The sequence below is a fragment of the Drosophila biarmipes genome, chromosome 2L, assembly GCF_025231255.1.
Source record: "Drosophila biarmipes strain raj3 chromosome 2L, RU_DBia_V1.1, whole genome shotgun sequence".
Classification (NCBI taxonomy): domain Eukaryota; kingdom Metazoa; phylum Arthropoda; class Insecta; order Diptera; family Drosophilidae; genus Drosophila; species Drosophila biarmipes.
The window spans coordinates 12,553,381-12,567,426 of NC_066612.1; the positions used below are offsets into that span (position 1 = coordinate 12,553,381).

A 14,046-nucleotide genomic window follows, 5' to 3' on the forward strand; every position below is an offset into this window, starting at 1 on the left:
GCGTTTAACAAATCGTATGCACATATGTATGCTTTATACTGAAATACAAATATACCATGCAAGAAAATACAAACTTGTTGCTTACATATTAATTAACACAGCACTGCATTGTTTACCATGAATTAACCGGTTAATGATCTCGGCCATAACAGATGTTGCTCTTAAAGAACATCGTTTTCAAAAGAAATCAAGAGTATTTCACAGATAAGAATGGGTGACAAGTGCACTTCCAAGAAAATATTTTTCAGTTCATTAAAGAAATACTTTTTTTAATCGAACATTTGGAATTTCCTAAATACGTCTCTTATCAGAACGGCTTTTAAAAGTGAATAATTTTTTCTCTGACTGAAGCTAGTGAAAAGAGTATTTGCTCTTACCTAACGATTCAAAGTAAGCCACTCTCATTTTGCCGCCTCATCACAAGAGCAGCGATATGTAAACAATTTACAATCGGTGACGTAAACAATAAAATGTGTTTTTAGTAGTGGGTTTGCTTGTGTCGATCCATAGGATCGCTCATTTTACGGCTGTGTGAATTCCCCAAAACAATAAAGAGTGGTTCAAAAGTAAGAGAGAGTGTGTTATCTCGCAGGGGAGACCCATTTCCGATCCCTCACCAAGTCTACTTAAGCCGGTCTCGAATCAAGACCTGCTCATTGTGAGTCGCCGCTAGTTGGCGATCGGTCGACTCTCGAGGTTGGTTTCAGTTTTCGTCTCTCAGGGTGACAAGCAAATCAAGTGAAATAATATATATTCCCATGTGAAACCCCTCAGTTTGTGCTGAAATATTTTTTGAACCAACTACATTTCAGTTTGCACCATGCTGAGGCTCTTTCTGTGCGGATTTATCTTGCTATTCGCTCTGCAAATCAATGCTGATGCCGTATACGGGTGAGTTCGATCGCTAGCACATATACACACAAAAACAATTGATCACTTATCAGCTTCTCAAAGGAAGCGAGGTCATCGGAAAGGTTTTCTAAGAAACAAATATTGCGCTTTTATAACACTCAATAAAAATTCCTAGGGGCAGACGTGCAGCCACGTACCAAAATATTTAGGTGACTCTCTGATTTGCTTGCTGAGTCCCTTTAAACCGGTTGGAAAACCTTGTTGGCTCACAAGCAAATAATATAGCCTTGTTAGTTTTCTCCCAACTAAAAATTGAATTGAATTATCTTTTTTAAAAAATATGTACACGGCATGTATTTAAAGAAAATTTTGTAACGTGTTACTCTCTGGTTTTTAGCTGGATCATCGTCATAAACAAATTAATGTTTACGGTCGGCATAAAAAGGGGACTTTTTGTTTGTAGGAAAGCAATGGAAAACCCCAATCATTTGTATATTTTTATGGTTTAATGATGCAGCTTAACGACATTTCATTTTTTTTAAATTTATAACCATTGTTTCTTTGTCTAAGAACACGAGTGATTTTTTCAGTCCGTGAAATAAGCAACAAATAGTTTTTTATTTCCATTATCAGAACTTAATAAAAAGTAATCAATCATAGAGCAGCAGAATACGGTCAGATAATTAAGTATCCAAATAAACATGAAAACGCAATTAGTGCTTTAAATCCGGTATTGATAATACCTAGGGACACAATCATCATTACCCAATTACGAATACTACCTGTTTTGCAGGCACTACTCGGTGGTTGCGCCTGGCACCATCCGATCCAACGCCAAGTACACGGTGTCCGTTGCCGTCCACAAGGCAGATGATCCCACTCGGATAAAAGTCAGTCTGAATGGACCATCCTACAATGAGACCAAGGAATTCGAGTTGTTCCCCATGAGCTCCAGGAACGTGGAGTTTGAGGTGCCCAAACTGGCCAGCGGCGACTACAACCTCACTGCTGAGGGAATAAGTGGTATTGTGTTCAAGAACTCGACCAAACTGAATTATGCGGATGAGAAGCCTTCGACCTTTATTCAAACTGATAAGGCCACCTACAAGCCCGCTGATCTCGTGCAGTTCCGTATCCTCTTCCTGGACGAGAACACTCGACCCGCCACGATTGACAAGCCAATATCCGTTGTAATCACCGACGGAGCCCAGAACAGGATTAAGCAGTTTAGTGATGTGAAGCTGACCAAGGGTGTCTACTCCGGGGAGCTCCAGTTGTCGGAGCAACCTGTTCTGGGTACCTGGAAGATATCCGTCAGCGTTGATGGTGATAACAGGGAGACCAAGTCCTTCGATGTGGACAAGTATGTCCTGCCGAAATTCGAGGTCACCGTGGACACAGCCAAGGATGTGGTCCAAGCAGATAATGTGATCAGGGCCACAATTCGCGCTAAATACACATACGGAAAACCAGTCAAGGGCAAGGCGACAGTTACGATGGAACAGAACTACGGATACTACGGAGATTCTGAAGCTAACAAACAGGAAAAGACCATCGACATCGATGGGAAGGGTCATGTAGAGTTTGATCTCAACGGGCTCCGAAGCAGCCAGTACTCACCCCCTATGAAACTCTTTGCCATTGTCACCGAGGAACTGACAGGCAACAAACAGAACGCCTCCGCTACAGTGCGTCTCCACCAGCAGCGGTATAATATAGAAAATTTGGAAAGACCCGACCATTATCATAGCAAGAAGTCGTTTATCTATAAGGTTGTGGTGAAAAACGTAGATGGGTCTCCGGTCACGGGCACCACGAAAAAGGCCAAGATAACCTTTCAGAATGAGTATCGCTATTGGACACAGCCTTCCTCCGAGTCAGGCATCACTTTTGAGGCTCCTGTAGACGAGAAAGGCATCGCCACGTTTAATGTTACGCTGCCCGATAATGATACCAGATTTTACCGTGTTGTTGCCAGTTTCGATGGCTCAGAGAACCACGTTGGAACCATGTCAAAGTTCCAGCCAGAGTTGGACAGAAATGAACCCCTTAAGATTCAGGTGAACACGAAAACGTAAGTAGCAAAACAAAAAAAATCCGCCAAAAATCCGTCAATAAACTGCTTATTCTTTTAGGCCAAGACTGGGCCAGAAAGTTTCTTTCGATGTTATATCCAACGAAGGCATGTCCTACTTTGTTTACACTATTGTGGGCAGAGGTAATATTCTGGAAAGTAATATTATGTATGTGCCAACGGGTCTTGATAGGATTACTGTCAAGTTTGAACCAACGTTTAGCATGGTGCCCAAGGCAACGATCTATGTTTACTACGTCTTGAACGATGAGTTTCACTTCGAAGAGAAATCCATTGACTTTGAGAAAGATTTCCTTAACTCGGTAGGTCAACCCCTCCTTTCCCTACTTTTTAGCTTAACACTAACCACAGCATTTCTCTCTAAACAGATTGAAATTTCGGCTCCAGTGGGCGCCAAGCCCAGTGAAGAGGTCAAGTTACAGGTTAAAACGAATTACGACTCCTTTGTGGGCCTCCTGGGTGTGGATCAGAGTGTCTTGCTGCTCAAGTCGGGAAACGATCTAAGCCAAGATGAAATCTTCAACAGCTTCAACAAGTACCAGACATCGACACCCTGGCAACGTGGTTATGGACGGTATCCTGGACAGAGCTCCGGATTGGTGACCCTAACCAACGCCCACTATCCCTTCAGCACTGGTAAGACCGAAGCTTAAGCTTTACTTCTGCATATTTCCTTCAGGTTTTTTCTTACAAAAATGAATGCTAGACAAGGGCTTTAAGGACTAGAACAGTCATGTGTTTAGCTAGAAAACCAGTGCAAAGAATTGGTTATACATATGTGAACTCTAATCGAACCTCCATCAGATTTCCCTGACTATGTCGAAGATGATCCAGCAAACTATGCCCTCGAAGAAAATGTTGAGGAAGACCGATTGGGAATTTTATCCCTTATGCCAGAGTTTAATGCCTTTATCTCTGACACCGGGAATAACGTTGAACCGGTAAAGATACGTAAGAACTTTGCCGATGTCTGGATGTGGCAATCGATCGGCCGGAGGTGGGTGCCTGGAAAATGACGCCACGTATTCTGCACCCTAACGCACTGCTATCTATGCTTTCTAATTTTTATTTCTTGAGCAAAATCAATTTTCCTTGAGGCTGAGGCTGTCGATGCAACATATTACTAATACGAGGCTATTCTCAGTGCTGAACTTAATTAATTGAATAGTATGAAGACTATCGAGATTTTACAGCCGCAGGTGTTATTCAAACGAAATTATATATATTGTCGTTATACAGAAATTGGGTTTATTTAAAGAAAATTGGGTATATTAGAATATCCTTGGTGTCATCCCTCACACATTTGTAGTATATTAGCACTTCTTGCCTTCAAATATTCATTACAATCTTACTTCGTTGAACCCAAAACTTTAGCCATACCATATGAGTACGAATACGATGAAGGTATTGTATATTACAAATCGGTTTCGTTTGACGAAGTGGACTCAATTTCTTTGGGATTTCCTACCAAAATTGAAGTAGCTAGAACCAACTTTGCAGAAGTCTGGATATGGCAATCATCTAGCAACCGGAGGTGCGTTTGAGATTTTCTAGTGCATGAACGCCCTTTTTTTAATGTTTCCTATATTCTAACCCGACCAAATCCATAGTACAGAGCCCTCGGTGGGGGCAGGCATATCCCCCATTTCGAACAACTTCAAACAGAAATCATAACGGAAAAATAGTTTTTACTAGTTGTTCGGTGGTAATCCTAAGAAATGTAGTCTTTCATATTAGTTTCAGCTTCCCTACCTTTATCAATATTAAAAAAAAAGTGCTTAAACTTGTTTTTAAACTTTGTTAAATTGCCAGATTTAGAAAAATATGACTTCGATTTCAATGAAGTTGACCTACTACCAGAAGAATTGGTTCCTCATTCCGCAGTTGGAATATCATTAATGAAATTTCCTATCAAAAACAAAAATCCTAGAACAAACTTCGCAGAAGTGTGGTTGTGGCAATCATCTGGCAACAGGAGGTGGGTTTGAGATTGTTAGTGCATGCTTTTTATTTAAAGTTGTTTCGTGATAGCATAAACTCACCACAAGCAAAAAATGCGTGTAAGCTCAAATTAAAAACCGTTGAAATTTTAACTGTAGATAAATCAAATGATTACGATTACGACGAACTTATTGACATCCGATCAGAAGATTCGATTTCTGATGACGAAGTGGACACAATTTTGGGAAGCTCGCTAAAAAAAATCGAAGTAATTCGAAGCCGTTTTGTAGAAGTCTGGATATGGCAAACATCACCCATCGGGAGGTGGGTTTCGGAGTTTTTGGCTTATATAAATGCCCCTACTAGCTAACCCGACCTAGTTTCTTGTGTAGTACCCAGGCTGAGGGATGTAACTGTAGGCAACAAATTTGTGATAAAATTCGTAATATTTTAATAATTGGTGACTGGGGTCAGGACAGGGGACAACTAAAAAGATATCGGTTATGTGAATTTAATAATTTGTTGTAATACTATGATATTGTAATTAAGCAAGCACAAATGTCGTCGGTCTTCTGTGGTTTCTATATGGCTTTACGCTATAGGTCAAAAATATTTATGACAATCTGCATAATATGTAGACCATTTTATGGAGTGGATTTAAATTTGTATGGTATTGTATCGAAATACAATATGTAAGAAAATGAACCAATCATAGCCTGCCCGAACCGCATAGTAATTCTTGTGTATATATATACCAGATGCAGATTTGTTCCCATTCCAACCATTGATTCTCAATGGATTTCCGATGCCAGTTGCTTTTTCTTTGGCGGCACCTGCGACGGCTTTAGTAGGATTAGCTGGACCTCCATCGATAGCTTCATCACCGTCTCAAGTGCCACAGGTTCGAAAAGAATTCCCGGAGAACTGGATATTTTACAATGCTGAAAAGTATGACGGATTCCCAACGTTTTCTAAGGGCTCTCCCAATGTATTTTGTGCTTTGGTACCTTTACGCTTTACTTTAACACATTAACATATACATTTATATAAAGCTACTAAAAACCTTCCTCAAACCAAAGTCCGTTGTTCTTTTTAAAATAGAAAGTTCGATTTATTAAGAAAAAAGATTAGGAAAAATTATGCGTCGTTGAAAACTCAATTCTAAGTCAAGATCCACAGTTTCAAAGAGAATGTACTAAAAACTTAATCTTAACACATGTATAAGAAATAATCGCTTCGTAATTAAAGTACAATGATATGTACCTCATAGGAAGACGAGTATTCTTTAGACCGGGTCTGGCCATCGATTCCGTACGCCCTCAATTTGTGAGGCCCTCAACAGTGGGCGGACTCACTATTCAAACTACCATCCCTGATCCTCAGATTCGAAAAGAGTTTCCGGAAAATTGGATATTTTCCAACGTTGAAAAGTATGAAAAGCGTATTGGATTCATTTATTTTCCGTTTCCCGTACATGTTTTTGACTAATATAACATCCTTGAAATTTTTACCTACACCAAATAATTTTGTGAACCACGTATTTCTACGGCAGCTATAGAATAAGGTCCTCTTTTTGCTAAAGATTTTGTTCTTCATTATTGGCACAAGTACCTTCAGAAACAGCTATTTTGTCGAAGTAGGCCAGTTTTTGCTATGGCAGCTATAGAATTCAGAGTAACTTATTAATCGTTATTCATAAATATTCGCAATAAAGAACTGAGCTGGCGAACGGTATACAAACAGACGAAAGCTATTATAGATTTAGGGTTATAAAACCCTTTGTTGTATGTTTTAAAAAAAGTTTTTTTTTTACTTAATTCCTTAAGTAATAAAGCCCATTAAAATATATAAACTTGTATATTAAGGTGTCCGCGTGTACAGCTTTTATCCTGGAGAAGTGATGTCATATCGAATGGGTCCTCCAATGCTGGCCATGAACTCCGATTTTGCTTATCGAAGTTTTCCGGGAGCTGCAGGGGCTTCTATTAGCTTAAACAGTGTATTTTCGAGTCGGGCTCGTTCAAAGCCAACTGCACCACCAGCAACAATCCGGAGAGAGTTTCCAGAAACTTGGATTTTTGAAAAGTAAATGCTGGTCCTGTTGTGCCCTGTAACAATGTGCATGTCGTCATGATCTCAAGTTTCAATAACTTCCCTTTCATTTAAATCGAATTTGTACGACTAAAAATTGGGTCTTTAATACTTTTCCCAAAATGTAATTAAAATTATTTCAAGTAAAACAACCGAAATATTTCTATGTAACAACTTTTACTTAGAACTCTTTCAAGTCACTGTCAAGTCACTGCGAGGTGTGGCAAGAACCAAATATAGAACTTAAAAACAAGAGCTTTCGGAATAAAGGCTATTCTGCAACACAGCCCAGTAAAATGTTACTTTTATTGCCCTGTAATACCAATTGCATGGGTATCTTAGAGCATGGCCTTATGTTAGCGTAAAAGAGGTTTTAAAATTTGTTGTTTTGCAAATGTATGTTTCCCATGAAGTTTAACTTTAAGTTTCATTTTAGTTTCATATTTCACAGGGAATATATTAACTGTTTTTTTTAATAAATAATGATACAATTTCCAGACCTCTACAGGATTTTCCATACGCCTAGAACATGGGAACATTTACGTTTCAGGAATCGTTATCGTATCGGTCAGCAATATAGTCGATCATCGGCTTCATCTTATAGTTTGAGTAGAAAGAGCTCTTATAATGAAATGACTAGTGCTAGGTCATATATTTTTCCGAGCACCAAACCTGCGATTCCCACAGCACCACCTGCTCCGATTCGAAGGGAGTTCGCCGAAACTTGGATGTTCCCGGATAGCCCAGAGTAAATCATTTTTCTTTAACTTCAAATTAAGACGTTTTTATTGGGCCAGTCCAGCATTCTCCCATAAAAATAAAATCAGCATAGCAGCGCTACATACAACATTATGGGGCTTTAGAGGGAGAAATTTCAATGAAATAGTCAGGATAAGATCTTAAGTCGATTTGATATAGTACTAAGAATTAAGGCTCAGCAAAATAGTCTTAAGTGAAACGAAATCCATTAAAATTTGTTCATATTCCAAAGGCGTAGAAAGAAAAAGCTTGGGTACTGTGCCCATCATGAAGGTCAGTGCGGAAAGACGAGGCTCTACCAAGCAGCGAAAGACTACCACAAGACCTAGTGACCCTGTGAGCCAGCCATCTTCAGAAGCGGAAAATATTGAAAACATAATTGCCGTGCGGTCAAAATTTTTAGAGTCTTGGATATACGAATTACAAGATTTCCCGAAAGAGTAACTAGTTTTCCCTAATGCTTTCTAACCTTTCCCATGCATATTAATCGTTTACTAACCCTTCTCACCCATCTAACCCAATGTGTATCCTCGTCCAATGTTTTATATTCTTCTGTTTATACAGAATGCTTAAGATCAAGAGTTTATAATGTCATCTTTGCACAGTGTGGATGGCGAAGGTTTCACCCTGACCAAGAAGATTCCGGATACAATTACCTCGTGGGTGGTGACGGGATTCTCCCTGAACCCCTTAACCGGTATTGCTTTGACCAAGAACCCCAGCAAGATTCGAGTGTTCCAGCCCTTTTTCGTGTCCACCAATCTGCCGTATTCCGTTAAGCGAGGTAAGGTTACTTCGAATCAAATATGATAATTATTCTCAAGCTTTATGAAATCCGCAGGCGAGGTAATTGCCATTCCGGTGGTGATATTCAACTACCTGGACAAGGCCCTCGATGCAGACGTAGTTATGGACAACTCAGACCAGGAGTACGAGTTTACCGAGGCCACCAATGAGGTGTTGGAGAAGGCGATCGATGAGGTGCGCCGGGTCAAGAGGGTCACGATTCCAGCCAACAGTGGCAAGAGTGTGTCATTTATGATCCGCCCGAAGAACGTGGGATCCACAACCCTGAAAATCACGGCCACCTCTCCCTTGGCCGGCGACACCATCCACCAGAAACTGAAGGTAGAGCCGGAGGGCGTAACCCAGTTCGAGAACCGGGCAGTCTTCATCAATCTTAAAGATCAGCCGGAGTTGTCGCAGTCGCTGGAAGCCGAGATTCCCAGCGAAGTGGTACCTCAGTCTGAATTCATTGAGTTCTCTGTGGTGGGTGATCTGCTGGGACCCACGCTCCAGAACCTCGACAATCTGGTGCGCATGCCCTACGGTTGCGGAGAGCAAAACATGGTCAACTTTGTGCCCAACATCCTGGTGTTGAAATACCTGGAGGTCACTGGCAGAAAACTACCAGCCGTCGAGTCCAAGGCCAGGAAGTTCCTGGAGATCGGCTATCAGAGGGAACTGACCTACAAGCACAATGATGGCTCCTACAGTGCCTTTGGAAAGTCGGATGCCTCTGGCAGCACCTGGCTCACCGCCTACGTGATGCGGTCCTTCCATCAAGCGGGAACCTACACGGATGTTGATCCCAAGGTTGTGGTTGCAGGTCTCGATTTCCTCGTTTCCAAGCAGAAGGAGAGTGGCGAATTCCCGGAGGTGGGAAAACTCTTTGACAATGCCAACCAGAATGCCCTGGGTCTCACTTCGTTCGTACTACTGGCCTTCTTCGAGAATCATGTAAGTTAACAAAGGATACAAATAATAATGAACATGTTTTAAAATCTTTTAATACAAAGTTTTAAGAAAAGATATTTCGGAACATCCTCCTAAAATATGGATAATGCTAAATCTGAAAACATTTAAAATGAAACCGTAATGGCTTTAAAAGAAGAAGAACTGACACTATTGAGATCGTAAATGCTTTAGAAAAAAAAACAAATTTTAAAAGTTATAATCGACACTATGATTTGTATTGATAGAGATCGTTCTTGAATTTTCCAGGAACTCTTGTCGAAATACCAGTCGGCTGTTGAGAAGGCAGTTCAGTATGTGGCCGAGGAGACCGACAAGACGGACGACCAGTATTCCCTGGCCATTGCCGCCGTTGCCCTGCAACTAGCCAAGCATCCGCAAGCGGAGAAGGTCCTGGCCAAGTTGGAGAACGTGGCCCGAAACGAAAACGATCGCAGGTGGTGGTCCAAGGCTCCGGAGTCGACGGGAGAGGAGGGCAGATTCTTCCACTGGAAGCCTCGCAGCAACGACGTGGAGATCACCTCCTATGTGCTGCTCGCTCTCCTCGAAAAGGATGCGGCGGAGAAGTCGCTGCCCATCATGAAGTGGCTGATCTCACAGCGAAACAGCAACGGAGGATTCGCCTCCACCCAGGACACGGTGATTGGACTGCAGGCCCTCACGAAGTTCGCCTACAAGACGGGTTCCGGTTCGGGCACCATGGATATAGAGTTTGCTCCAGCGGGAGGATCGAAAGACACGATCAAGGTTAACCCTGAGAACTCACTTGTTCTGCAGACCCACGTCCTGCCCAAGGACACTCGCAAACTGGACTTCACAGCCAAGGGCACTGGATCTGCGATGGTCCAGCTATCCTACCGCTACAACCTGGCTGAGAAGGACAAGAAGCCCAGCTTTAAGGTGACGCCCACGGTGAAGGACTCCGCGTCCAACCAACTGCTGGTGGTGGACATCTGCGCCGAGTACGTGCCCTTGGATGAGGCCGACAAGGAGAAGGACTCCAACATGGCTGTCATGGAGATCGCGCTGCCCTCCGGATTTGTCGGAGACGCCGACAGCTTGGGCAAAATCGAAGCCGTGGATCGAGTGAAGCGCGTCGAGACCAAGAACTCCGACTCCACGGTGATCGTCTACTTCGACAGCCTGAGCCCCGGAGATGTCCGGTGCCTGCCGGTGGAGGCCTCCAAGGCGCATGCGGTGGCCAAGCAGAAGCCTGCCTCCGTTTCCCTGTACGACTACTACGACACGGAGCGCAAGGCCACCGAGTACTACACGGTGCAGTCGTCCCTCTGCGACATCTGCGAGGGCAGCGACTGCGGAGAGGGCTGCAAGAAGGCCTAAGGGCTGGGGTGGAAGGAATGTTTCTGAAATCCATCCATAATAGCTTCAAACTGTGTAATCTTTGTAAAAAAGGACAAAATAAAATGCACATTCCCTATTCATTTTACTACTTTCGCACTAATTTATTTTTAAAACGGGTAACAATTACATACAACTCCTTGTTAAAAATAACTCAATTTTTTAAGATTAAAGCTCTTTGAGCAATGACCAGGCAATACAGTAAATTAGTTAATATTTTGAATTAGACATAGCCATCTCGTAAATGTTTAACTACCTTTTCATCTAAAAGTCTAGAAAAATAAGTATCAAACAATAAATTATGAAGCCAAAATATAGATTGACTCACTACTTAGTGGCAGAAGAGTTGTCAAGCTTTGAAAAAGATTTCGATAACAATTGAGTATTTTCCAAATTCCACAAATATTGCTGGTTAGTAATTCCTCATTGATAAGGTGCTGGAAACAGTTTTATGGATCGCTTAATAGTTGGCTTCTGTGCGACAATCTTTACAATCCAGTTATGACCCCATCAATATAGCCATCGTCTGGCTTTTATTTCTGCGGAATAAGTAGTCGCTCGCCGCACGCTCAGCTCTAAGGATGGCATTAATTAGATTTCTCATAGCTCTGGCATTGGTGGTCCTAGTCCAAGGAGCCAGCTTTGGCCAGGACGATAGAATACGCTATGACAACTACTCGGTGTATAAGGTCAAGTTCGAAACTGCCGATCAGAGAACTCTTCTGAAAAAGTTAGTGGAGGATCGGGGAAAAGTATGTTACCAATACGTTACATCATAAGAAAAACATGGTAACCTTTGCATTTAGTTTAGACTTTGGCAAGAGACCCAGGATGAGCTGCACCTCTTGATAAGTCCAGGTGCTTTCGGCGAACTCGAGTCTGTAGTCCGGAAAACCAATTCCAGTGCAAAGCTGTTTATTAGTAATGTGCAGGAGTGAGTAAAGTCCAACTATTGGTAGATAGTATGCTTAAGATCCAATCTTCTTCAGGCTCATTGATTCGGAGACAGAAGCCAATCTTAAGGCCAGCAGAGATGGCTCCTTCGGCTGGACAAAGTACAACTCGCTGGAGGAGATTTATGCTTGGTTAGACGAAATTCTAGCCGCTTATCCTGCGATTACTGAGAGTTTTATTGTGGGTCAATCTTACGAGGGTCGCACAATCAGGGGCATTAAGATCTCCTACAAATCGAATAACCCAGGCGTATTTATTGAGTCAAACATCCATGCTAGGGAATGGATTACCTCTGCCACAGCCACTTGGTTGATTAATGAGTTCCTTACCTCCACGGATGAGTTAGTGAGAAATCTCGCCGAGAATCACGACTGGTATATAGTGCCGGTGTTCAATGTGGATGGTTTCGTTTATACCCACGAAAAGGTAATACTACGTTTATATACTTCTGCTCTTGTTAATACAAAATCATTTCTTTAGGACCGCATGTGGCGCAAGACCCGCCAACCCTCCGAAATTTCCAGTTGCGTTGGCGTAGACCCGAACCGCAATTTCGACTCGTATTGGATGGAGAGCGGGGGCGCTTCTTCGGATCCCTGCGCTGAGGATTACGGTGGCCCTAATCCTTTTTCTGAGCCGGAGGTCAAGGCGTTGGCTGATTATATCACCAGCATCAAGGATAAAATCAACGTACTGCTTGCGTTTCACTCGTACAGTCAGCTCCTGCTCTCTCCCTACGGACACACTAAGGAAGAGTTTCCACCCAACTACGATGATCTGATGGAGGTGGCTCAGGCCTATGGAGACGCGGTTGGGAGTCTGCCTTACGGCACAGTCTACAGATATGGTTCAAGTGCAGGCGTTCTCTGTAAGATAGCTTAAAATGGAATATGTTTTCAAAAAAAAAAAATTTTAACCATTTTTTAGATTACGCTACTGGAGCCACCATCGATTGGGTCTACAACGAGCAAGGAGTGGAGATAACGTATACCATTGAGTTTAGGGACACTGGTCGATATGGATTCATCCTTCCCCCGGCTCACATTATTCCGAACGCAGAGGAGGCATTGGTTGGCATTGCGGCCCTTCTAGAGAAGTGTGATGAGTTGGGCTATCTTGAGCTCAAGTAAGTGCTGGGAATGCCAATAAGCCGCAAAGCAATAAAGATTAGCTGCCGATAATCAAGGATTTAGTATTTATATTTAGTATTAGTATTGAACTGGCAACCCCTTTAGTCGTTGTTAAAATGTATCTTCTTTGGTTGCTGGGATCCCTAAGTTGACAGGTTGACTATTTAGAATAAGTTCCAGTTGGCAGCGATTAAAAAAATAAGCGAGCTGATAGAGAGATAAGATTGTCAGGGCCTGAGATGAGAAGCAATACTTCGGTGACAATATGTGAGGAGGGCCGAATCTTCCACTAAAAGTTTCGCAGCAACCACATAAGGATCCCCTACTATGTGCGGCTTGCTCTTTTCGAAAAGAATCCAGCGATAAGATCGCCGTCTTTTACGAAATGGCCAATCTATTACTTAATCAAAATAAATTTATTTATTATGAATACAATGTTCTTTGCTTTACTTTATTTATTAATTCCAATATCAATACTTAGGTTCTCTTATTCGTTGATCAAAATAATTTAATTAAAATGTTTGACTTAGAGAACATTTTCAAGATTATTACGCTGCTCATCAATAAGTCTAAAAAAACAATATCCATTAAAAATGATTTTAAAAAATGCATATATACTTACTTCTGAACGTCTTTTATCAACAGTTTGACTTTAATATTTTCCTTTTGCATATTCTTTAGGAAGTTTTCTCTTGCCTTGGGGCTCACCATTATATGAACATCGTGTAATCCTCGGTGCCACAAGTTATACTAAAGTAAATAAGATTTTAAAGCCGAGCAACATTACTTGACTGTGCAACTCACATTGTCTGTTTGCTCCAGGAGTTGGTCAATAACCTGTTGGTCCGATCGAGTTTTAACAAAAACCTTGTAAACTGAATAGTTTTCATAGGAACGTTGTGTTGAGACTGACAAGGTGCAGGCACCCGCCGTTAAAAACAGAAACAATGCAATCGATGGACGCATTTCGACTAAACTGAGTGACCTATAAAAGTAAAGTTTATACCTCTGTTCTGGGCGGAGTTTTTTGGCAGCTGTGCTTTCTCAGTGTAAAATTGTTATCTGTGTGATTTAAATAAAGCTCTAAAAATTTTGCTTTCTTAACTTTGT

General features: G+C 41.8%; 3 protein-coding genes across 12 annotated transcripts; 2 read left to right on the forward strand and 1 right to left on the reverse strand.

Moving 5' to 3' along the window:
• Window positions 1-634: 634 nt before the first annotated feature.
• On the forward strand, window positions 635-10,940 carry LOC108033747 (thioester-containing protein 1 allele R1). 10 transcript variants are annotated; one of them, XM_017108314.3, is made up of 9 exons: window positions 635-696; window positions 813-891; window positions 1,646-2,926; window positions 2,988-3,249; window positions 3,316-3,583; window positions 3,752-3,944; window positions 8,344-8,522; window positions 8,580-9,478; window positions 9,743-10,940. In XM_017108314.3, the coding sequence occupies exons 2-9, from the start codon at window positions 821-823 to the stop codon at window positions 10,832-10,834; spliced, it is 4,245 nt and encodes a 1,414-aa protein (XP_016963803.3). In that variant the 5' UTR covers window positions 635-696; window positions 813-820; the 3' UTR covers window positions 10,835-10,940. The 10 variants fall into 10 exon arrangements, with proteins under 10 accessions (XP_016963803.3, XP_050741353.1, XP_050741351.1 ...); XM_050885396.1 differs by lacking the exon at window positions 3,752-3,944 and adding an exon at window positions 4,322-4,481; XM_050885394.1 differs by lacking the exon at window positions 3,752-3,944 and adding an exon at window positions 5,047-5,212.
• Window positions 10,941-11,041: 101 nt separating this feature from the next.
• LOC127010740 (zinc carboxypeptidase) lies at window positions 11,042-12,992 on the forward strand. The gene is made up of 5 exons (XM_050885403.1): window positions 11,042-11,604; window positions 11,659-11,786; window positions 11,842-12,232; window positions 12,287-12,674; window positions 12,734-12,992. Exons 1-5 carry the CDS (start codon window positions 11,434-11,436, stop codon window positions 12,934-12,936), a joined length of 1,281 nt encoding a protein of 426 aa, XP_050741360.1. The 5' UTR covers window positions 11,042-11,433; the 3' UTR covers window positions 12,937-12,992.
• Window positions 12,993-13,366: 374 nt separating this feature from the next.
• Window positions 13,367-13,922, reverse strand: LOC108033750 (uncharacterized). Its single transcript, XM_017108321.3, has 3 exons — window positions 13,741-13,922; window positions 13,559-13,686; window positions 13,367-13,505 (listed from the first exon to the last, which is right to left on the reverse strand). The coding sequence occupies exons 1-3, from the start codon at window positions 13,900-13,902 to the stop codon at window positions 13,463-13,465; spliced, it is 333 nt and encodes a 110-aa protein (XP_016963810.1). The 5' UTR covers window positions 13,903-13,922; the 3' UTR covers window positions 13,367-13,462.
• Window positions 13,923-14,046: the final 124 nt, after the last annotated feature.